Source organism: Anopheles moucheti, chromosome 2, assembly GCF_943734755.1.
Source record: "Anopheles moucheti chromosome 2, idAnoMoucSN_F20_07, whole genome shotgun sequence".
Classification (NCBI taxonomy): Eukaryota; Metazoa; Arthropoda; class Insecta; order Diptera; family Culicidae; genus Anopheles; species Anopheles moucheti.
In genome coordinates, this window is record NC_069140.1 from 96,892,572 (window position 1) to 96,916,442 (window position 23,871).

General features: G+C 44.2%; 5 protein-coding genes across 5 annotated transcripts; 3 read left to right on the forward strand and 2 right to left on the reverse strand.

Annotated features, from left to right (window-relative positions):
* The first annotated feature begins 131 nt into the window (after positions 1-131).
* On the forward strand, positions 132-1,558 carry LOC128299365 (zinc finger protein 37-like). Its single transcript, XM_053035306.1, has 3 exons — positions 132-293; positions 359-1,206; positions 1,282-1,558. Exons 1-3 carry the CDS (start codon positions 174-176, stop codon positions 1,454-1,456), a joined length of 1,143 nt encoding a protein of 380 aa, XP_052891266.1. The 5' UTR covers positions 132-173; the 3' UTR covers positions 1,457-1,558.
* A 200-nt stretch (positions 1,559-1,758) lies between these two features.
* Positions 1,759-2,668, forward strand: LOC128296735 (UPF0545 protein C22orf39 homolog). Its single transcript, XM_053032217.1, has 2 exons — positions 1,759-1,886; positions 1,963-2,668. Exons 1-2 carry the CDS (start codon positions 1,806-1,808, stop codon positions 2,356-2,358), a joined length of 477 nt encoding a protein of 158 aa, XP_052888177.1. The 5' UTR covers positions 1,759-1,805; the 3' UTR covers positions 2,359-2,668.
* Positions 2,440-3,830, reverse strand: LOC128296734 (oocyte zinc finger protein XlCOF8.4-like). The gene is made up of 3 exons (XM_053032215.1): positions 3,679-3,830; positions 2,803-3,602; positions 2,440-2,741 (listed from the first exon to the last, which is right to left on the reverse strand). The coding sequence occupies exons 1-3, from the start codon at positions 3,805-3,807 to the stop codon at positions 2,537-2,539; spliced, it is 1,134 nt and encodes a 377-aa protein (XP_052888175.1). The 5' UTR covers positions 3,808-3,830; the 3' UTR covers positions 2,440-2,536.
* A 379-nt stretch (positions 3,831-4,209) lies between these two features.
* Positions 4,210-6,456, forward strand: LOC128310679 (ATP-dependent DNA helicase Q1-like). Its single transcript, XM_053047377.1, has 3 exons — positions 4,210-4,940; positions 4,998-5,697; positions 5,767-6,456. The coding sequence occupies exons 1-3, from the start codon at positions 4,292-4,294 to the stop codon at positions 6,422-6,424; spliced, it is 2,007 nt and encodes a 668-aa protein (XP_052903337.1). The 5' UTR covers positions 4,210-4,291; the 3' UTR covers positions 6,425-6,456.
* Positions 6,422-7,570, reverse strand: LOC128310680 (uncharacterized). Its single transcript, XM_053047378.1, has 2 exons — positions 6,748-7,570; positions 6,422-6,685 (listed from the first exon to the last, which is right to left on the reverse strand). The coding sequence occupies exons 1-2, from the start codon at positions 7,541-7,543 to the stop codon at positions 6,501-6,503; spliced, it is 981 nt and encodes a 326-aa protein (XP_052903338.1). The 5' UTR covers positions 7,544-7,570; the 3' UTR covers positions 6,422-6,500.
* Positions 7,571-23,871: the final 16,301 nt, after the last annotated feature.

The window sequence follows — 23,871 nt, forward strand, 5'->3', positions numbered from 1 at the left end:
ACAACAATAATGCTTCGATTTTCCGCATTTTCCGCATGATCCAAAGTAGCCCTTCTTCTATCACCAAACCTGTCAAGATCGCTGAAAACTTTTTTTTCTTCGGTGCATTGTAAACAAAACACATTGCAGCGCTTGCTGAATGTTGGTCGTGATTAATTTGCATCCGTGTAAAAATGAAGATTTACTGTGAAAACATTTGCCGTTTGTGTTTAGCAGAGAAAGAGCCTCACTTTATGGAACTGGAAAAGGATGACCCACTGTTAAAGACTATATTTAATTTAACATCGTTAGAGGTAAGATCATGGTCAGCCTAAAGAGTGTGTCGAACGATTGTAACATGCCCTTTTTCATTGTTTAGGCCTTTCCAAGTCAAATCGACACCGTTCTTTTATGCGAAGAGTGTCGTCAGTTGCTGTTGCAGTACGATCAGTTTCGAGAAACTTGTTTGCAGAACAACGAGATATTTCTGGCCACATTGGAGAGCGATAAGTGCGTTGGAATAGTTGGTATTCAAGACGAATTTCCCGAGAACATAAAGGTGGTGATCATAGAAGAGGCTGATGATGAACAAAACCTTAACTATGATGAGTCTCAAATACTAGAAAACGAACAAAAGGTTGTCCAAAGAGATATACTAGCGGAAGACGAATCGAGGAAAAGACCAGCAAAAGTAAAAGAAGAGCCAAAATCGAAAACTAGAACACGCGCTGAATCCAAAGCGGGTGAAAAAGCAAGTAGATTCAGTTTAGCTAACAAAGCTAAACAGAAAAATAACGTTAAACCCAAGTCAAGCTCCTTTTGTGCGTCTACCTCGAACCGATATCTGCCATGTGAGCAGTGCGGAAAGATGATTCGTAGAAGCAACATGAGGAAGCACCTGGACACGCACAATCCCAAACCACCGCAGCTGTGCTGCTCGCACTGTGGAAAGAAGTACAAGGATTCGAATCTGTTAAAGGTGCACATTAACAGCCACCATACGTTCGAGCGGAAGTATGAATGCAAGGAGTGTGATAAGGTCTATTTTCGACCAAATTCGCTGCGGGAACATATCTATGCAAAGCACTCGGTGGAAAAACGATTCGAGTGTGATGAGTGCGGTATGAAATTTACCAATTTTTCCAAGAAGACCTACCATTACATTACGGCACATACGGTAGCGAAGCCATTTTCCTGTCAGTATTGCGATAAAGCGTTTAAACTAAAGTATGTGAGCTGTTTTTTTAACGATGGTAGAAATAATAACATGCATTAATGTCTTCCCCTTTCCTTTGAACATAGGAGTGACTTCACGCTGCACGTTCGAACGCACACCGGAGAGAAGCCGTTTTCCTGTGATATTTGCGGGAAAAAGTTCAACAAAAGTTACAATGTGGTAATTCATAAGAAATCTCATAGGAACGATGAAAGCAAGGTTGTTCCAAGCACGGCCAAAACAAAAACGAAACAAATGTAAATCCAAAAGTGAATCTGAATTTGAACCTGCATTATCTTCGTCAGGATAGTATTGGGAACTATTTCATTTGGTTCACTGGTTAGGGTCACGTATTTTATCGCTTAAAAGTGGGTGGAAATTCCATGAATTAAATATTATCTTTTAAGACATATAGAAACGAAAAATAAACAAACTCGGCATTCTAGTACGGGCTGTTTGTGTGCCTTGAAAAGTGTTCAATCCTACACGATATAAACAAACAATGATGAGCGTGAATGTAGCCCACGAGATTTCTCCGTTGTCAAACCACATAAACAAAAGTGGATGAATGAATGAATCAATGTTGTAACGAAACGGTGTGCAACTTAGCATGTCTGCAATATATGAAGCCGCCACTGCCATCAAACCCAAAACAGCCGAGGACGAGCAAGTGTTGAAAAACCTGTGGTCGGTAAGTTCGCTACTATTTTCGTACAGAAGTATTTTCCATCTAAACGCAACCGTTGTTGCCGGTTTCTCCACGCCAGATCCGACCGTGTTACTTATATAATGAAGAGTACGAAGACTGTACAAGCATCAAGGCCCGGTTTAATCAATACTTCATACACGGCGAATCGATCGACTGCAATCAGTGGAAGCGTGATTTCGATAGCTGTGTACGGTTTGAGAAGAATGCAACGGATACGAAAAGTGCACTGGAGCTAATACAAAGCGAACAGATGCGGCGCGAAGAACGAATGCGTGCCCATTACAGCAATAACGTGTGGACGAAGCGACAGGCTCCACCGGACGATTGGTCCAAACCACTGCCGGAACATATGCAAAAGGAATACGAAAGCACGTTCCTAGCCGCAAAAGCCAAAGAACGACGCGAAGGTTCACAAACACCGGATTCGGAGACTTCCTCCTGTGCTATAATGTGAACCACGCTATCACCAACGTAAACAAAAACGGTGCATTTCTAATCATCCTTTCCGAGTTGCGACATTCGTTTGATTGATGGTTGAAAAAATATATGTATTTCATAAAATTAAAACAATATTGTTCGGGATAAAATAATAACTTACATACTTGCGGTTAAATACGGCGTGCTTACATCACTTAAACTACGTTGTCCGTTTTTACTACCGGTTGCGGTATCGTCGTTCCGTCTGCTGTTTCCATTCCTTGCTCAACCGGTAGGAGATTGCGGTGCGATTTCTTGTGTATCACTACGTTGTAGCTTTTATTGAATGCTTTCCCGCAGATGTCACACTTGAAAGGCTTTTCTCCGGTGTGCTTTCGGATGTGCAAGGTCAGATCACACCTGGAGTAAATAAAGCGTTGAAAATAGAATGACTACAAACATGATGTTCATACCAACGTACTTGAACTTAAACGCCCAATCACAGTAGGTACAGGCGAATGGTTTGGCCGTCGTGTGCTCTTTCTTGAAATGGTGCCACCGTTGTGCCCAGCTGGTAAACGCCATGCCACAGTCGGAACACTCGTACCGCTTGTCGTCGCTGTGCTTCGCCAGTTTGTGATCCTTGAGCGAAGTGGGTCGAAGATAAATCTTCCCGCATATTTCGCACGGATACTTCTTCTCCAGCGTGTGGTTACTGTTGATATGCATCTGCATTCGGCGCGGATCCTTAAACGCTTTGCCACAGTACGAACAAAATACCTTCGGCCGATCGGGATCATGCGTAAGCTGATGCTGATTGATGTTGTTGCGTGCAATCATTTTCCCGCACTGGGCGCAGGGCAGCTTGTTGTTAGCCTTATCAACCTCAGCCGTTTGCTTGCGGCTCCGTTTCCTTCGCACGCTGTTCTTCTTTCTGGACAATTCTTCACTCACGGTAAAATCCGCCGTCAGCATTTCCTCCTTCAGTGGTTCATACGCATTACAATCATCATTCGTTTCGATCGTCTCAACCAAAAACTCCTGCATGAACGGTTCTTCGTCTTCGGAATTTTCATCCTTTTCCTCACCGTCCCTGCCTTCCACGATGACCGTGTCGACGGGCATAAAGAGTGTCTCTTCCGTTGCATTAGCATTTTTCGAGAATTTCCGCCGGAATATTGCATCGTTAATTATGCAACGTTCGCGAAAGTCAAAGCACTTTAGAAGGGCCTCTTTGCATTCCACACACAAGTAATACTGGGATCTGTCGTCTATGTAAACCTGCAAATAATGAGCATACAAGGAGAGATTACGTGCTGTGATGGTCTTCCCCGTGTGCTTCCCCGACTCGACGTACATCAATTGTGGTTGTTTCCCGTATAATGTTCACTATCTTACTGTTATCGGCCAAGGGAACCAGTACGCCATGGCTATTTTCCAACTCTTCCTGCAAACACAGACGACAAACTCTTTCCATGCAGCCCATTAGGTTGGCGATACTTTTCGTTAGTCAGCTTGTTGTTTGATCGGATGTATTGTTTACCTTCGTACACAATAGTTTGACAGCAAAATGTTTTACGTACTGGCTGACGTTTCTTGGTTGACAGGAGTCGTTATTTTTTTTTCAAAAAAGGAGCACATTTTTATCACGAATTTTGATTGTTCGAGATATTATTGTTCTCCAAGCTCTGTTCTGGTTGCTGATGAATTTTTAAAACTTTCATTATAGTTTTCTGTTTGCAAAAAAAGTACGTTAACATCTTTTTTCAGTTCAGTTGAAGACCGTACAAGCATGCTGAAACACGCTCTGGCACAAATGTCACAACAATGAACTCCGCGCTCTTTAGCTGCATGGCGGAAGCTGTGTTGTGTGGTAAAAAATAAGATTTAGGCGTGTGTTTTATAATTTATGTTGCTATTTAAATACAAACAATTATAAGTGAACTATCTAAAATAGATTCCGTGCCACAATGGACGAGCAGTTAAGTTCCTTGAATAATGATGAGCTGAGTACACATGAGAAACAAATCTCGGATAAGCTTAAAGTAATTGAAGACAAGTTGTGCCGGCTAAAATCACAAAAGGCACATCTTCTGGAGTTGCACGAGCAAATACAGAACCTACGGAAGCAGCGAAGATTAATCCAGCACGCGGGAAACGATTGGGATGGGGAAAAGTTCCCATGGTCTGCCAAAGCACGAAAGCTTCTGTCTACCGTGTTTTCTGTGAAAGAGTACCGACCGAAGCAGCTGGCAACGATTAATGCTCTCATGTCCGGTAACGATGTTTTGTTTATCGCACCTACCGGTGCGGGCAAGAGTTTGTGCTTTCAGCTTCCTGCCTTGCTAAGCGATGGTGTGACGGTGGTCATTTCACCGCTTATTTCACTCATGGAAGATCAAGTGTGGTCGTTAGATAGGTTGAAGATCAAAGCCAAATTGCTCTGTAGCACCACCGGCAAGGATGTCATAACTCTGATACACAAGGAACTCAGCGAAAAGCGTAAGCCGACACTAAAGCTACTGTACGTAACACCGGAACGGTTGTCCAAGAGTAAACGTTTCATGACTGCACTGCAGAAGTGTTACAATAACGGACATTTGGACCGCTTCGCTATTGGTAAGTAAAGCACAATGCATGTAATGTATGTAATGCATCTCTATACCTCTTTTTCAGATGAAGTACACTGTTGTTCTCAGTGGGGTCATGACTTCCGGCCCGACTACAAATTTCTCAATGTGCTTAAGGAGATGTTTCCCAAGTCTCCCTTGCTAGGGGTTACTGCGACGGCCACCACGAAAGTCATCAGCGATGTGCAGACGATGCTAAACATTCCGGACTCGTTGCTGTTTGTGGCATCCTTCAATAGACCAAACCTTTACTATCACGTACTGGCGAAACCGTCCGGTAAGCAGGAACAGTACGATCTGATCACAAATCTGCTCGTTTCCCGGTTTCGGAATCAGTCCGGTATCATCTACACGTACTCGATGAAGGACGCAGTTGACATTAGCACGGCGTTAATGTCCCGTGGATTGAAGGCGGGACCATACCATGCGAATCTGGACCCAGCGGACAGGACCAAAATACATAAGCTCTGGTACAACGAAGATTTGCAGGTGGTCGTTGCAACGGTGGCGTTCGGTATGGGCATCAATAAGGGCAATGTACGGTTTGTGATACACCACACACTGAGCAAAAGTATGGAAAACTTCTACCAGGAAAGCGGCCGTGCCGGGCGGGATGGTGCCCGAGCGGATTGTATACTGTTGTACAACTTTGTGGATGTGTTTCGCATCACGACGATGACCTTTTCCGAACATACCGGACTGAAGAATGCGTATGCATTGGTGGAATATTGCATCACTACCAACGAGTAAGCTTGGAAGGAGCATTTTTGTAATGCAAACAATTCGAATCGGATCTCATCCTTCTCTCGTTTCAGATGTCGAAGAAAGATCATTTCGCAATACTTCTCGGAAGTATGGGGAGCCGAAAATTGTAACGCCATGTGCGATCGATGTGTGAACACCGATTTGGTACGTCCGCAAAAGGAAATCGCTCCATACGTTGAGCAGTTGCACCGTATTATCGAGAAAGCTGACCAGGAGCAGACGAACGTAACCGGTCTAAAGCTAGTCGACGCTTGGATGCACAAAGGACAGCCCCAGCTACGGCTAACGGATCCAGCACCGCTTATAGATCGTACGATAGCGGAACAGATCGTGGCGTACCTCATCGTGCACGGTTACCTGAAGGAATCGTTCGTTTATACACCGTACGCGACGCTTAGCTACATCAAGCGAGGATCTGTGCGAGTTTCGAACAATACATTGAAGTTCCGATATGGTAAATTATTTCCGCTTGCACCCGACACAAACCGGACAAATAGACACACTGCATCGTCGGCTAGTAAAGCGAAAAAACGGCCAGTTGTTGTGCAAACTAATGGAAGGGCTGTTAAACGCCGGAGCACACGGGCTATGAGCACGACGGATAGTTCCGACGACGATAGGGACGATTCACCATCTGCGAGTCAACTATCAACTGAAGACACTGTTTCCCACGATGGTGTAGAAGTGATAGAGCTAGATGGCGAATAATGTTTGAAAAGAAAATAAACATTTATTTCATATTTTAATTATCTACAACAATCCCTTAGCGTGACGCGTTTTTGTTTTACATTGCCAGATAGGGAGGTTTAAAATTAAGCGCATTTCTATAGCGACCCGAGCTTCGCATGGCCATCTGTCTGTGTCTTCGCATAGCTTCGGTGATTTCCTGGGGCGTGATGGGCTTCACGCCATCTAATCCACGGCCCTGCGACACTTCCGGGCAGGTGTGCAGCATGTTATACGATTTACCTGCAGAAACCGAATAAAAAATGAGCAAATGTTGCAATCTAATATAGTCCTATTCTACTCACCGGAAGGAGTAACCCGACTGTACGGATCAACGGTTCTGTTGGAGCTGTTTAACCGCGAGAGTATACACAGGTCCACTAGAACCGCGATCGTTTCATGCGCTAAATAGGCTAACGTTACCAAACAGCTTTGCGTTATGTTCACGTCCTCCGGAATGTTTAACCATAGTCTCATCTTGCTCTTCATCACTTCCGTGTTTCGGTGCATGAAGGAAGCCCGACGTGCCGCTATATACTCGTCGTACTGTCTACCGGATAGGATCTGGGATATGCGGTCCGCTCGGAACAGACGGCGCACCTTCTCCTCGTCGTACTTTTCCGGCGCTTCCCGGTCGGAATCATCATCCGATGTTTCGGGACAAGCGCCCAGATTCGCATGCGTAAGGCGTCCACCGTACAGATCCTTCAGCCGCTTCTTCACCAGTGCCATATCGCGAAAATGTTTCTGCAGCCGTGCCACGCGTATTTGATTCTTGCGCATAATGTACTCAAAGTCACGCCGGGATAGGGTGGGCGAGTTTGGCCGCGACATGGCATGATCGATCGCTTCCTGCATGATTCCGCGTAGCTGCTGTAGCACTATCTTCTCAACCAGCAGGACCGATTCACGGAGCGGCTTCTCGCAGTCACCGTAGCCACGCATTATTTGCGATATTTCGTTGAAGAAGATGGATTTGTAGTCACCACCGTCGTGCGAACCACCGGACCCGGTGGGTGGTGTGCCCGGGTTTGGGTGGATTGCCACATTGATCGTAGGACGGGCGGATTTTTTGGATGAAATATCGCGTAAACTAGCCATCGCTCTGCGGTGGACATGCGTTGATTGTTGATGTTTATACCGGAATGAAATCTGTTTTGAAGTTTCTCTGTGCGGCATTGCGGGGCGTTGCACGGTCATGGGCTTTGCAAGGAGAACATTTTATATATTTTTTAAAACGCCTGAAAACAATGTAAATAATTAGTTGATCTGTAGCACAAAACACTTATAACGTAGAATAATTTAAAATAAAATTATTATACAGTCGGAAACCCTTTGTGCCCGTGGAAGGATGCTTGAGCGTGAAACAAGCCCCAGATTAAATCCTCAATCATTTTGAAATGAACGATAGGATTGGGTGTACTATCGATTTACTTATTTTTACTTATTATTTTTTCTTATATTTTGCAAGTATATGATCGTATTACTGCACTAATTTCCGAGTAAACATTATTGGTGTGTTAGGAGTTCAACTCAACCTTCAACTCAAGAAGCAAGAAGTTTTACTAAACTTGTCTTGTCCTTGTTCGAAGCAGTAGAGCCTTACCAAGTTTTAAATGCTTTGTAAATCATTTTATACAAAAATTGTTTCTCCATCATGTGATATATGTAGTGAACCACATTCATCATCCCGAATAGTACTTAAACTATTGCCATTGTTAATTGTAGGTGCACTCAGCTTGATACAATTTCGTATACCCAGCACAAGGTTACAATTTTCTCACTCAATTAAATTAATTTTTAATTAACCATTTTAAAACGGTCTACCAAGTCCATCAACACCGGCCACCAACGCGTAATCGGCAACCAGCGTAATTTGTATTTGATTTGTTTAATTATTTGCCGTTCACCATGGCATATCCTTTGGGTATGAAATTGACTGTTGACCGATGGTATGGACATAAAAAAGCATCCGAAGGAAGGCTGCAAAATATGTATTAACAAAAAGCTGGAATGGTTTTTTGGATATACGTTTGCTTTTTGTTTTCGTTCCGGGGGGTTCTGTAGAATTTATTGAATGCAATATAGACAGGTGCTTTTTTAAATCAATTCCAAAATATTTGTATTTCTTTTTATTTTATTACACACGCTCAGTATGGTTAGCAAATTTAACATGAAAGACAGTTTTATAAAGGAGGATGTTGTTTATTACACTTGGTATGGCAGCGAAAACGAAAGCAATAATCATAGATTCCAAAAGAGACATTTTTAACGTTAAAAGAATATCTCTAGAGGTATCATATGTTCAGACATATGTTTGCATTCCTCAACAAACCAATCAAATTCACTAAACGTGCTTCCACTTCCTGCGGTAGATGAGTGTTGTTTTAACGGAACATTGAATTCATTTATGAAACCCTTTAACCGATCCGCCTTTTTAGTGCTTCGTGATGGAAATTCTCTCCTCTGGAAGCAGCCAGTAATCATCGTTATTGCTGCAGTTATCAGCTCCAATGGGTTCGTTTGGTGAGGGTATTCAAATTTATGCCACTACATTTGTGCATCCGGTTGAATCCGGGTGGCGGAGGAGTCCATCACAATTGACTTATCCAGATGGTAACAGCCCGAACAGGCGTACGTGTAAAGGTAATTATACCAATTTTAAAATGAAACGTCCACGTTTTTATTACTTCATTCGCTCCACAGCCACGGTATGCTCCCGGTGCCAGATAAAACAATCGATGCCTTATGTATTCCAATTTCGATGCCCGAAACATACTGAGTGCCAGCAAAGTGGAAATAGGAAAAGAAATTTTTTGGTTGAGCTCGTTATTACCACTGGCAATAGATCATGTCCCGCGGGAAGGAAGCAACCTCTTCCAATGCAATTCCTCGTGTGTTGGTGTTGACAAAATTTATAATCATTTCTAATTAATGGCCATCGAAATGACCCCCAGTATGGTGGGCAGTTTTGTGGGCATAATGTACGATTAAAGCGAGCTTTTATGACCAGAGTTGTAAGCCATTTTTTTCATCCAAATCTCAATCCCGGAATCAGCGTTCCAAAAATATCCATTGCACGCTAATGTGTGTAATGATGCAATTTACTCAATGCATTTAAACTTCCATCCCGATGCTGACACGTGACACGTGAACAGCAAAAAAATAGGTTGTTACGCTGCATGATTAAATTAAAGTTTGAACATGTGAGTCTAATTACCGCTGACGGATCGTATGACGGAATGGGTTTGCTCCTGCAGAATCGGTTCGTAAAGAAAAAGCAGCACACCGCTTTTAAGAACTAATCTCATTTGACGTACAGTGCACTGGACGTAATTTGATCTACTGTCCCTTTTACGGTGGTCTATAAGTTTGATAAATAAAATAAAATATCCCTTGTTATTATGTACCAATTTGCATTTGGTGCACTGTATGCTTGGGCATCTTTAAATCCGTTGGATTAGTTTGTCAAATTAGTACAACATGCCTTGTGTCAAACAATGAACTTCCGCTCGTCATTCTAGTGCTCCGTCGCCATGGATACAGAGCTTTGGTTCGGAAAAACGGATGAGGTCGCTTTCGTTATGAATCATTGACAGATTTGGTTTTGGAATACTAATCGCATACACAGCACGTGTATTCTCAACCGACACCACCCAAGCTATCCAATTTGAAATGTTAATCCATTTCACACTCTAAGCTGCACAATGGTTAGCATTTTAATGCCAAATAATGGATGTGGCTTTAGTTTATAAAAATGAAATCAATTAAAATTGGAGATAAATTGAATTCCGTACCAGTGCCAGGTCCACTTCAGCTTAGAACGACCGTTATTTAGATTGCTTTTTGTTGCTGTTCGGGGTTTCTATTATTTGGTGACACGTCTAAAAATCAAACCAATATGCAAACGATGTTATTTCGGTGCCGTTTTTCATGTTCGTGTTCCTGCTTTAATTGAGTTGAATTGAACTTTGTGTCAGTGATCATCACAAACGAATTAGGTACGAAAAGTTAGGATAAATATTTTCTATTTCGATGTCACAAGTGTCCAAAACCGAGGATCAGGATAACGAAAGCATGGTCTACAACATCAGAGCCTTTTTTGGACCTTTTAAAGCACAACTCACCGATAGAAATAGTTTCCAAACTCACAAATGCCACCATGCCATGGTGTGTTAGTACATCAATTACTATAATTCCCTTTACGACGTTGCACAAACTCGACCAATCAAATCTCCCGTGGTTTGGAACCAAACCGGGAGGAAAAATGAAAATTTTATCACAACTTGGAACATTTCCTCCGGTCATACTCTGACACGCTGCCGGCAGCAAAGTTGAGTAACCGAAAGCCGAAAATGTCCTCCAGTGCATCATTCCGTGCACAAAGATCCCGAAGCTGACTTTTCTGGCGCCCCTTCCAAGGGCTTTTCGAATCGGAACCAACTCGGGTTTTTACTACACCGGCCCGGTCCCTGGTACCAACAGCTCGGAGCATAAGTGAAACTGACGTTTTAAATTCGATAAACCTGTCCGAAGGAACGCTGATGCTAAAGGGCAGCCTTGTATGCATATGGTTGCAAGGATGCACTGGGATGGGGACAGCTATTCTCCGCGGCGGGAACCAGACACCGGGGCCTGGAAGATGCATCCAAAAAGGGGGAAAATCCGAAAAGGTAAACTGAGGCACATGCTGTGCAAGACATTTTTGGGCACCGCACAGGAAAGTCAGATAACCGGGACGGATGAAAAAAAAAAAACAGACACATGAGTTGATTGTAGCCGGGAATGGAGCCGTATTAAAGAATGAGAATAAACCCCACTAAACGGTACCACTTTTCCGAGCGCAATTCCTTTTACGGGTGCGGAACAAAGCTCGGGATTTGCTCCCAGAAAAGACCGTGGTGCATGAAGAAGGGCCAAGGGATTATGGCACTGTCACCAATGGGTAGCCCTGTCTCGTCGCACGTCGTGTCAGTTGTTCCCCGGGGATGCTAGGCCATAAGTATGTCCAATGGCCGTACACCGGTACCGGTCAACGAGAATTTGGCAAATTGTTTTCCAACTGCCCTGCCGGGTTTTCCCGAAGACTACTCCCGAACCACGGTTGACACTTTCGACACACAATTTAGCGGTGCACACGTCGGAAAGGAGCGGGAGCGTCTGTGACGGGGTACGGGTTGGTCCGAGTCAATTCGTTAGTCGATTTGCTGTTTGTAGAAACTACTTTCCTTCCTTGGTTTCGCTTGGTTCTTTGTGATTTTGTTGTTTTGGTTTTGGAATGATAATACTTTGTCTCTCTATGGAACGTTGATCGGTCGGAAAAGGGTAATTTGAAGGTACGGATGATTTCCACAAATTGGGTGAGCTTCAATTTGCATAACCAGCTCCTCTGGATGACGGGTCCTTTGTGGGAAGCTCGATGGGAAGATGGATAGATTCCAGAGTTTTGTTTGAATAGTAACAACCGATTTATCCCTCCGTTAGTGGTCAAATGTCAGATGGGAAGATCATTACAGTTGGTTGTAAATCTCTGCAGGGCTATCAGTACGAGATTAGCTTATTCTTTCGAAGTAACTGATTTACATTCCAACTCTCTCTTCAAAAGCTTGAAGTACCAATTCGCTGGCATGCGAGTATTAAGAGCCACCTTGATTTTCCCCGTACTTTAACTTCAATTTTAATCTACAACATAAAGTGTTATGCATTTCCAATGTTTGCCATTCGTCACGGTCACGCCACACTACCTTTGTCCACTGTCAACAAAAAAAAACCGATATCTTCGTCCCAAAATAATCGAGTGACCGGAATGCCCCGAACGGACTGTCCTGCTAGCGGAAGTGATGTGAATGAAGGCTGTCATTTTCGATGGCACGTTGACGTTGACAAATATTTCCATCGAGTAAACATAGACCCTCCAAGCCCTGCCCTGACTGTCTCCTCCTCAGCTCACTTTCCGATAAGCCTACTTCAATCGATGGGATCGCGGGGATATCTCATACCAATGTTTGTCCTCCCCATTTTTTTGCTGCTGATTTCGAATTAAAAATTCCTCTGCCATCAGGATGAGCCGCAAAAGCGTCAAGTGCAGAAAAACGTGTCAACAAGTGATGACACATAAAAATCATCGCGGCTTCGGGATGTGCTTTTAGTGGACAAACCAGGACAGTTGGTTGGTTATGTGGTGAGAGTAGTAAAGAGAGTGTGTGTTTACTCTAAAACAAAAGCAAACCGTTTGGCTCAAAAATGTGGAATGAGACGTACAATAACATTACACCAAAGCATGTGGCACACCGAACGGGGTGGGGATTGACCATGACTGAGTGGTCACCGTGTGTCCGTCTATAATTGATCCCAAAGGGGTGCAGGAGACCGATCGAGCATCTGGTGCCCGGCCAACGTCTGTTGTGCCGGCGCACGCTTGGGCACAGTTGGGTCAACAGGTGCGAACGTCATTAAGGCAAAATCCTTGCCGGTCACATTTATGGGTGTTTTGCATGATAATCGTCCCGCAGGGGGAAAGCTGGTTGCACTTAAAGCTTTAATCGTTGTGAGAAGTTTAATTAGAACACGGTTCGTTTGGTGCTTGAAGTCGAATACCTCGCTGAATGATACCATTCACAGTTTCTATATGGATTGTTATGTTGCCTGTTGTGGCTTTGTCCTTTTGAAATTATGTTTGTATTTTCATTTGTTTAATGGCAATTCTTGTTAAAAATATTAATACGAGCATTGCAAAACATTAATAAGAGTCATTTAGATGGCTTCCTAATAGTCCTTTTAGGTATACTATCGGCGTAACTCTCACAGTAAAGCTTCTAAAGCTTACAGTAACGCCCGCAAGCGTATCAGATTAATATCATTAACAGTAGCGTTTATAGTTGGGGATTATTAACTTTGATTTCAACGGTAAGTGATCCTGTTGCAACTAAAAAGAAGGCTAAGCCTCAGGCAGTGTGCTCGTTTCTTCGTTACTTTGAGGCTATGGAAAAGACGTTACCTTTCCTTATTGGGGAGAGTTCTGGAAAGATCTCTTATGTATTGAAATTAGCCTGATTGATCATTGATATTGATCAAGCGTATCTTGGATGTTACGACTAGGATCAAGGGAGAAACAATGGCCTGAAGTTGTAGCAGAAAGTTCTTTCGAAGAATTGGAACAAAAAGTCTCAGTGGTAGAAGAGTTTGATACTTTGGAGAAATCCTTGATTTTGGAGGTGTTTGAGGTTGTCTCAGGAGCTGACAACCGACGAGAGATCCAGAGATAGAGGAAATAATCTCTATAAGATATAAAAGAGAGGATAAATAGGAAATCTTTCAATACAATATCAATAGAAATAGAAATTTTGTGTGATTTTTTGAGATTCACATCAAAGTAAACTCGTATCTGCATCACTTATACCATTGTAGTAGTATTTCTAGTAGTTTGATCACAAAGCTGTAAGTAGTGATCTTACTTCTACCTTTGTGAAGTGTCTCACCACATGTGTTTTAAAAGGAATAATCACATTCTCTCGATGATGTATAAATGTTTGGGATGTGTTGATTGTGAATTCTAGATAGAATTCCAGAACTTAAAGCTGCATACGAAAAGCCAACAGTATGTCCCACAACATCAAATACATTTAAACTTCGCACCCTGTCTGTCAGTATGCCTCGTCCCTGAATGAGTATGACTTACTAATGGCGCTGAACATCAAAAGAAATATTTATTTTCTCATTTCGCAACGGACACACTCGCACAAGTCCCTTCAATTTCCAGTAAGGTTTGGAAGAAGAAATGTGCCAGCACCTGAAAGCATCGCGCGAAAGGAACATGCTTATTGCAAAAGTTTGACACTTTCTAATGCCCGTCAAGCCGTAAGGCATCTGGTTTCGGTTGTGACGGAACGACCCACGTGTCGTAATAAGTTGCCCAGTTTGTTTGCCGGGCGAGTGGGGAAAGCGCGCAAACCCGCAGCATGGTATCTTCCGGTTTTAATGGGATGGTGGGTCACACTGATTGTTTCCCGGTGACAAGCCGGCCCTGCAAGTTTCCACGAGGAAGGGGGTCATACGGTACGGCCAGCATTCTGGCTGGCGAATGGTTTTTCGTCGTCGTCATCACGGGGTTTTTTTTCCTCTTGTCGCTAGATGCTCTTCCTCATAACTGCTAATGTGCAGTGCATCACCCTCGTCGCCGTCAACGCAAAAGCGAGGCACCACCAAACCGTGGCGATGGTTAACAGCGTTTTCACATAAAACTTATACTACCCGTGGGATTACATTTATAATGTTTAAAATGTTTCATTTCTTGCCGGGGAAAACCACCGTGCGCAGCAAACTCGAGCGGTCGAGGAGAGCATGCCGCGAGGAGACAAACAGCTCATTTTCCCGTCGCTTGGCGCGCTGTTCGGTCTTTGGGGAAAATTGTGATTGCACGCGGGAGTTAAAATTTTTGGCCCCGAGAAGGAAAACAATGTTTAGTGTCTTTTGAAAATCTTCACCCGGATGTGGCAAATGATGACATGGGAGATTTTGGAGCGTGTATGTCTGTAAATTGGCCATTCCTGATAGCAAATCTGGTGCGCCGTTGGTAAGGATGTCCTTGTCGGCTGAGGAGGGCACCGAGTACTTTTACTAAAAAAAACATTTTCCAATGCGAACAAGTTGACAAGTTTATTAAAAGGCAGAAAAGGCTGTCACTGAAGCTGTTATTAAAACCTGCCCGCATACAACCATGCCACTAGGTGACTTCCAACTACCGACTGATAGACGTCCCGGGACATAGTGTCAAGTGTGTTTCCAGCGCTCGTCAAGCGTTGCAGTTCATTTCCCATCTCCCGCGGGGGGGTCGCACACAAAAGGGGCACAAATCAATTTTTGCTCATTTACTATCGACAGCTCCCGGCAGTGGCGGCTTGGGCAAACGTTTCCAACCCCGTGAGAGCAACCCGAAGATAATGTGGCACCCAAAATTGCATCACAACTCCAGCACGTCAAGTGGCGCGCGGATAGACCCGACCGTGGCGTTGGCTGTCGGTGTGTGTGTGTGTCGGTGTGTGGCAGACTTTCCGGCCTGCCGTTGATCTTTCGGTGGCATAGAATGTTCAGCAGAAAAGTTTTTCCCCTCCGGGAGCTTGCAAAGCATTATAATCATCACGTTTCAGGAGATGGCACCAGCAGCAGGGAAAGGCTGCCGATGTTGTGCACGGAAATGCACCGATCCGGACGAACCGGGCCCGGGTAGTGCATCGGTGTGGTGTCCTCCGTTGTCGGTTCTACCTCTTGATTCGTGTTCTGTTTCTTCTAGGTTTTTTTCGGGGGCGGGAAGCAAGCAAAACGAGAGCATGCCGTTGTACGGTCGGGTGTACGCTTTCATCTCTTCATTATCGTCATTACACCGTCGTTGAGCGCCCCCAAGGAGGTCAGTGAATGAAGTTCTTTCCGAGGCACAGCCGGCGAACTTCCTCCGATGCGAGTGAGTGTGCTGAAGATGCAGGTCCTCGGCGGAACATCGGGAGTGAAGTTGTAGAGTCTGTATCGCAATTTTGCAGCGTTCGCTATATTTTCGGCACTGGGAACTGCCAAAACCCCGGGCGGGCCCCGGAAAGGACACCGGTGGTGACGGTGGGATGAAATTGCTTTAACGTTCGCCCGGAACCCGTACCGGTACACCCGAGGGGGGTGTTATGGCAAGTGTCGCGTTGGCGAGATCGCTGTGCTTTTCGTGTCATCCTTTCCGCGTCATACAACCGGCAATTGCTCGCTTTCGTGCTTTCATGATGATCCATGCCAGACCTGCTCGGTCGTTCCGTTGCCCCCGTTTGGCACCTCTCTGGGCACCTCACGCCAAAGGTATTCAGCTCTTAATCAGCTTCTTCTTCGCTTTCCGCGTGTGAACCCTTTCATGCTGTTTTTTTGTTGGAACGCATGAGAGAACTAGCTGTCATGTTTCTCCTCTACCCTAACCGACATTACCCGGAAGTGAGACAAACCGGGCCAACGGGTTCGCTCTCCCCATCCGGGCACAATTCTTAAAGGTGTTCTATTGCACCCTGCGTTCGGGAAGCAGCGTAAAAGGTCTTACCGTTGCTTTTAGAGCAAGGAACCTTGACGAGAATGTGCCCGGCACGGAACAGTACCCCGTAACGGTGGTACCTCGTAAATGGCGATGTGAAAAACGAGTTTTCACTTTTCATCCAGGACGGAGGAAGGTCACACCAAGCGCAGCAAGCAGACACGGCTGGAGGTGTGTATGTATGTTAATATTAACCGGAAATGGGTAGCGGAAGACGCGAATTAGCTTGCCCGTGTATGTGTGTGCGTGATCGTACTAATTAGCACCGAAGACGTTGAGAAGGTAGGTGTCTTACCGTTTTGCACTACTGAGCACCATGAGCTGCTGGCTGGGAAGATATTATGGCTCACCATGACATTAACATTCAATGTGAGAACGACGACAACGAACAGGAACCAGGTTTGAATGATTGGATATGTACCCACCTGATTTGTCACTTCATTTGATGGACGTTTGTTGATGCACAGCGCGGCTAACATCATTCAAAAGGTGTATGTGTGTGTGTGTGTGTTTTCTGGAATGTAAAATATGTATCAAATATACTTCTGTTGTTTACTGGAACATGCTTAATGTATATTAATTAATACAGGGCTTTTAATTATCTTTTCCGCCTAAAAGTATGCAATTCTACGGTCTATGCTTAACAAAATCCCTTTTAATTGAAAATCTATTTTAGAGTTAGTTTTTAAACAATGTTTTATATTTGGTAGTCGAACAGTTGAATGAAAATAAATACGGTTGGGTGTTGCGGATACGGATAAATGCGCGCCAGGCGTCAGTCGGCTTAGAACCCTCTTCGGCGAGCAATGGAGGCGCCCAGTCCAACAGCGTTCATTGAACACGACTACATGGCATCCTTGTAGTGTCTCTGTAGCCCACTCTAGTCATTTGTGTTGGTATAAGCAATATTCCTACCCCTTATAGTTGCACCCCTTTGACAGTTGTCAAATGACAGTTCAGTTGATGTTTGAACGAATTGCGTAATAGTAGTGTACTGCTGAAACAATCCTAAGCTCAATAAATTCTGTTCTGTTTATATAAAAACTGACCCACTGATTCCAACAGGTTATGGGCCCAGGATCACGAGTGATATAAATTTTATTGGAAATAAACAGAAACATCGTGTGAATTTTGCGATTGAGCGTTTGCTATACGGAAGGCTGCGAGAGACATTACACCAGTGCAAAATCATAATGGAGGACATGAAATTTACGCTGCAGAAGCTAAACGATTTCAACTACGAAATCTGGCGTTTTCGGCTTGACCTGCTACTAACGAAGGAAGGATTAAAAGACGTTGTCAAGAATGAGAAACCGGCGGTGCCTGATGTTACCTGGACAACTAAAGATGGTAAGGCACGCGCTCTCATTGGGTTATCTATCGAAGACAACCAAACTTGTCACGTCATCCGTTCCACAACGGCTCGTGAAATGTGGGAAGCGTTAAGGAAGCATCATGCGCGCTCTACACTTTCGACGAAAATACATGTCCTGCGAAAGCTGATTCGGCTGCAAATGACGGAGAACGGCAACATGGCTGAACATCTCGCTGAAATTACGCAGCTTTCGAATCGTCTCTCGAGCATGGGAGACCCACTCAAGGACTATTGGCTGGTGGCTATTATTTTGTCCAGTCTGCATGAGTCCTATGACAGCCTTATCACCGCTCTTGAAAGCCGTCCCGAAGAAGATTTGAACCTAGAATTCGTCAAAGGAAAGCTTCTTGACGAGTGGCGGAAGAGGGTGGAAAAGGGAAGTGCCAGCGGTAACCGTGAACAAGCCTTAAAGGTAGGAGCAAAACCAAAACTGGCTGAACAAAAGAAGAAAGAAAAAGTATGCCACTACTGCAATAAGGAAGGGCATTTTCGTCGCGATTGCCGTAAATTGGAAAACGATCGACGAAGTAAACGGGCGGAGGAAAACAGCCGGGCTGCAGGAAGGTTTCCAAATCAGGAGGCGCATTTGGTGGTTGCGGATTTGAAAGAAGAAGAGGTGTGTTTGCATGCTGGTTTGATACGAGAGGACTGTGCTGCACTTTGGTTCCTTGACTCAGGAGCTACATCGCACATGACCAGCAACGCATCGATTCTTGACAAAACCTGTGAAACAACTACATATATTGGTCTGGCTGACGGAAAGAAAATCACTGCAACGGGGCTTGGTTCCACCAAATTTTTGTCGAAAAAGGAGTTTGGTAAGGATATTCTTGTTAATCTGAAACAGGTATATCATGTCCCCGAGTTAACAGGAAACCTTTTGTCCGTGAGCAAGCTGTGCGATGAAGGATGTGTTGTAACATTCTACAAACATGGCTGTGACATAAGTAAAGACGGTAAAGTTTTGATTGTTGGACAACGCAGCGGTAATCTTTATCACCTGAAACCTGGTGTGCAACGAGCGCTTGTAACGACGACAGGACATACCAGCAATTGTATCCATGTGTGGCATCGTCGCTTGGGTCACAGGGATCACATGATAGTGAACAAAATCGTGCAAGATAATTTGGGAGTAGGATTGGATCTACGTAAATGCTCAGTTGACTCTGAATGTGTTGCATGCTACGAGGGGAAAATGGCACGATCATCATTCCCAAAAGCTTCGACATCTAGATCCAGCGCTGTGGGAGATCTAATTCATACTGACCTGTGTGGACCTTTTGAAGTTGAAACACCGCGGGGAAGGCGTTATTTTATGACCATGGTTGATGATTTTAGCCGCTACTGTGTATTATATTTGTTATCCAATAAGTCGGAAGCTGCTGACAAGATAGCTGAATATGTCAACATGATGCAGAACCAGTTTGGAAAATCACCCAAAGTCATCCGGGCAGATGGTGGGGGTGAATATTCCTGTGCACGACTGAAAGAGTTCTTGGCAAGTAAAGGAATACTACTGCAGCGAACGGCCCCATATAGTCCTCAACAAAACGGGATTGCAGAAAGGAAGAATCGCTCTTTGGTAGAAATGACGCGATGTCTCTTGTCGGAATCCGGATTAGCGAAGAAGTATTGGGGAGAAGCAGTTACTACAGCAAATTACTTGCAGAATATTTTGCCAACGTCTGCGGTTAGCATCACGCCTTTTGAGAACTGGTGGCGCAAGAAGCCAAATTACTCGTTCTTGCGTATATTTGGTTCGGAAGCTTATGTCCATGTGCCTGATGAAAAGCGACGAAAGCTTGATTTCAAAAGTAAGAAACTTATCTTCGTTGGCTACTGTGAAGATCGGAAAGCGTATAGATTCCTGGACACAACTACGAACAACGTGACAATCAGTAGGGACGCACGGTTCCTTGAACTGGTTGAGAAAGCTGAATCGAAAGGTGGATCTTGTTCCGACAAAGTAGCAGCTCCGAAGGAAGTAATTATTTCGTTGAATCTGACACACACATCAGACGAAACAAGGGTGGATTCAGCAACAGTTGATCAATTGCAGGAAGAAAGGGAAGAAGATTCGGATGTATCAGCGCAGTTTGATAGTGCTTCCGAGGGTGATAGTTTCGCAGATTCTTCAGACGCAGAAATTGTTCGTCGTTCAACAAGGTCAACAAAGGGCATACCGCCGAAGCGACTGTTGGAAGAAGTAAACATTGTTTATGCTGAAACTGATGAACCACGAAACTTGAAAGAAGCAATGTCTAGCTCGGTGAAATCGGAATGGTCCAATGCAATACTGGATGAGCTGAAATCTCACGATAGAAACGGCACTTGGGATCTAGTAAAGTTGCCTGAAGGAAAGAAGCCTATCGGGAGCAAATGGGTATTCAAGTTAAAACGCGATGCCAGCGGAAATGTGATAAAGTACAAAGCGCGGCTTGTTGCACAGGGCTTTACACAACAGTATGGCGAGGACTACAATGAAATATTTGCACCTGTTACAAGCTACACAACATTTCGAGTTTTGCTAGCCCTGGCTTCTCAGAGAAAAATGAAATTGAAACACTTTGACGTAAAAACAGCGTATTTGTATGGCGAAATCGACGAAACGTTATACATGAAGCAACCTCCTGGCTATGAAATTAAAGGAAAAGAAAATTATGTCTGTCGATTGAAACGAAGTATATATGGTCTACGACAATCTGCACGATGCTGGAATCGTAAGCTCAACGAGGTGATGCTGCAGATGGGCTTCAAGAAAAGTAAGGCTGATCAATGCCTTTACATGAAAGAAGAAAATGGCAATAGAATATACTTGTTAATTTATGTCGATGACATAATGGTCGCTTGTGAAGAGGAAAGATTGATCGAGAAATTCTATATTGAACTAAAACAACGATTTGAAATCACCAACTTGGGAGACCTGACATACTTCTTGGGTATGGAGATAAAATGCGATAATGGAAATTATAGTATTTGTCTGAAAGGATATATCAACCGCATTGCGGAGAAGTTTGGGCTCCAGGATGCAAAAGGAGCAAAATCTCCAATGGAGATCGGATTCACTAAGTTGGAAGATAAAGAAGCGGTTATGCCTGATGTAACAAAATATAGGAGTCTCGTTGGTGCTCTTCTGTATATAGCTGTATGTGCTAGACCAGATATTGCTTTCAGTGCTACGATGTTGGGCCGCAAGGTGGAAGCTCCTACACAGGCGGATTACGTGGCTGCTAAACGTGTTGTACGCTATCTCAAGGCGACACAGGACTGGAAGCTGACCTACAATGAAAACGACGGAATTCTAATCGGTTATACCGACGCTGATTGGGCTAATGATGTCAAAACTAGAAAGTCTACTTCCGGTTTCGTTTTCTGCTATGGAGGAGGAGCTGTATCGTGGGCAAGTCGCAAGCAGACATGTGTTGCCTTGTCATCGATGGAGTCGGAATACTTGGCTCTGAGTGAAGCAAGTCAAGAGTTAATATGGCTTCGAGGTTTACTTGATGAAATAGGCGATCATCAGAAGCAACCTACTTTGATAAAAGAGGACAACCAGAGTTGTATCAAGTTCATAGGTTCTGAACATACAAGTCGTCGTTCGAAGCATATTGAAACACGCGAGTTCTTCGTGAAGGAATTGTGCGAAAAAGGACTTCTTCATTTGGAGTATTGTCCGACTGAGGACATGGCTGCCGACGTGTTGACAAAACCGTTGGGAGCCATCAAACACAACAAGTTCTCAAGCATGCTTGGATTGAGCATCAATAGTATGAGGACGGAACATTGAGGAGGAGTGTTGGTATAAGCAATATTCCTACCCCTTATAGTTGCACCCCTTTGACAGTTGTCAAATGACAGTTCAGTTGATGTTTGAACGAATTGCGTAATAGTAGTGTACTGCTGAAACAATCCTAAGCTCAATAAATTCTGTTCTGTTTATATAAAAACTGACCCACTGATTCCAACAATTTGCCCGTCTTTTTTCTTTTTGTTTCCACAGTTTGAAAAGAGCGCTAAAGAGCAGGCACAAGTACTCGATGGGAGATGTCCAAAATTCCAACAACCCAACATAAGTTATGTCCCCCTGTAAGTTAACTAGATCGACTAGAATATTGTTATAAACAAGCTTTTATTCTCGGTTTTATTGTCGAAGTAGGCTTTAAGAGAGATTAACAAATGCTCCACATTCGCTTCCAATGGGATGCATTTTTCGGACGCTTGAAATGCAGAAAGGCCCATCTGCTGTGCCTGCTGTGAAAACAATACGCACTTATACACCGACAGAAAGATACGTAAAGATCGCGACAGAAGCGGATTCTTTCTTATGGGGCACAAAAAAAAACCCCTCGACCGTCGTGCCGAGTACGAGGCGAAATCCAACCAGTGAAGGATAAAATCCTTTTAAGCTGCACCAGGCTGGCCCTGAAATTGCGCTAAACCACAGCCCCTTGCTTTGGATGGAATGGCGTGGCGTGAAGAGGACGAAAAATAGCAAACACAATTCCGGCATGTGGCTCTTTTCTGTGGACACCACGCAGAAAGCAAGGATGGATCGTTGACCAGAATGCTCAAAAGTGTCAAAAGCGTACGGTGAGCGTACCCGACAACCCCTTCCCGTATGTGCCACGGTTGCCAACCGTGCGTCGCGGCCTAATGGCAATCTTACCTTTGTAAGAGGATTAACGCATTTTAGTACGGAAGCAAATTTATCCGATCCTAGTAGCCATGCTACGCTGCTCCGTCCCTTTGGTGCGACAGCTGTGGCATCACGCTCACCGGCCCCGGTGCTCATGGTTGGGCGATGAGAAAAACCACACGTCCAACCCGACGCTTTTCGGCGCCATTTTCCTCACCAGCTCACCCATCTGCCACCCGCCGGTGACGGTGGGCTTTTTTTTCCTTCACTGTAAGCGTGTTAAGCGGTCCCTTTGTTAGTGCGAAAGTGGACCGTAAAGATGTCCTCGTGTGTTTTCACTGGGGATCATTAAAAAACAAAGACAAAGAGTAGGGAAGAGAATGAGAGCGAGAGAGAATGAAAGAAAGAAAAAAATGCAGAGACCGGAATGGAGCACTCGTCACTTAACTCTGGAAGGGATAGTGCAAAAATGGATTTAAATCATACCGAGGCTCATCTCAAGCTTTTTATCATCCACCAGTGTTGTGTGTGTGTTTTTTCATTCAAACCGAGCCCTCTCACGCTTGTTCACTGGTGAGCAGAGATCGTAAAGGAAGTGGCCGGAAAGTGTCAGCATTATGATACTACAACCTATTATTAGCGTTTATCGTTGTAGCGTGAATCTCTGGCACAGAGGAAGCTTCTCACACTCAACAAGCTGCGGTAGTGTCGACATAAGAGGGATCAAGCGATTTAGGCTTAACTTCTTCCACTGGAAGCTGGAGCTGGAAAAAGGGATTTTGATGTTTTTGTTTGGTGTGACCGCGCCGTTGGGTTCATTGTTTGTTCAGCCTGTAAGGTATGCAATTAAAATGCGTCCACCACCAGCAGCGGAAGCCTTTCGGCCTACTTTGATTGTTATAATTTTACCAATGAATATTTTGTGATTACTTCAAATTGTTATTGAATATTTTCTTCGCCATTTGGGATGTTATGCAGGCTGAAAAATGCAATAACTCGCAGCAAGATGGGAAGGAAAAAGCATCAACCGTTTTTCAATGACGAAAAGCTCACTGTCAGCTGATGATTTTTTTTTTGCTGTGGAATACCGGACATTCTTTAAACCGTAATAAACGCTGGTACTGGAAAGGTAAAATGTGAATTCTTCTCAAGCTTTCCGACACACATGCATATCCTCACCGGAGAACCGCCGAGTCGATGTGCAATTGGGTGTATTTAATGCGCAAGTAAGTATATAGAACCACCACCGGGGAGAAAATGGCCGATACTCCATGTTTGCTCTACGGGCGTTGAATGCTCGCATGACTGGCCAACTTTAGCCCGGCTCACCTTTGGCACAGTGCAACGGTGCCAAAAATAGA

What these genes read in the sequence shown, in the direction of transcription:
- LOC128299365 (XM_053035306.1), top strand. Translation starts at nt 174, where the DNA reads ATGAAGATTTACTGTGAAAACATTTGCCGTTTGTGTTTAGCAGAGAAA. An exon ending in TTAATTTAACATCGTTAGAG is followed by an intron (nt 294 to 358) that starts GTAAGATCATGG and finishes TTCATTGTTTAG; the next exon opens with GCCTTTCCAAGTCAAATCGA. An exon ending in GATAAAGCGTTTAAACTAAA is followed by an intron (nt 1,207 to 1,281) that starts GTATGTGAGCTG and finishes CTTTGAACATAG; the next exon opens with GAGTGACTTCACGCTGCACG.
- LOC128296735 (XM_053032217.1), top strand. Translation starts at nt 1,806, where the DNA reads ATGTCTGCAATATATGAAGCCGCCACTGCCATCAAACCCAAAACAGCC. An exon ending in TGTTGAAAAACCTGTGGTCG is followed by an intron (nt 1,887 to 1,962) that starts GTAAGTTCGCTA and finishes TCTCCACGCCAG; the next exon opens with ATCCGACCGTGTTACTTATA.
- LOC128296734 (XM_053032215.1), bottom strand. Translation starts at nt 3,807, where the DNA reads ATGGGCTGCATGGAAAGAGTTTGTCGTCTGTGTTTGCAGGAAGAGTTG. An exon ending in GGGAAACAACCACAATTGAT is followed by an intron (nt 3,603 to 3,678) that starts GTACGTCGAGTC and finishes CATTATTTGCAG; the next exon opens with GTTTACATAGACGACAGATC. An exon ending in GATTGGGCGTTTAAGTTCAA is followed by an intron (nt 2,742 to 2,802) that starts GTACGTTGGTAT and finishes TATTTACTCCAG; the next exon opens with GTGTGATCTGACCTTGCACA.
- LOC128310679 (XM_053047377.1), top strand. Translation starts at nt 4,292, where the DNA reads ATGGACGAGCAGTTAAGTTCCTTGAATAATGATGAGCTGAGTACACAT. An exon ending in TTTGGACCGCTTCGCTATTG is followed by an intron (nt 4,941 to 4,997) that starts GTAAGTAAAGCA and finishes CCTCTTTTTCAG; the next exon opens with ATGAAGTACACTGTTGTTCT. An exon ending in TATTGCATCACTACCAACGA is followed by an intron (nt 5,698 to 5,766) that starts GTAAGCTTGGAA and finishes CTCTCGTTTCAG; the next exon opens with ATGTCGAAGAAAGATCATTT.
- LOC128310680 (XM_053047378.1), bottom strand. Translation starts at nt 7,543, where the DNA reads ATGGCTAGTTTACGCGATATTTCATCCAAAAAATCCGCCCGTCCTACG. An exon ending in CAGTCGGGTTACTCCTTCCG is followed by an intron (nt 6,686 to 6,747) that starts GTGAGTAGAATA and finishes CGGTTTCTGCAG; the next exon opens with GTAAATCGTATAACATGCTG.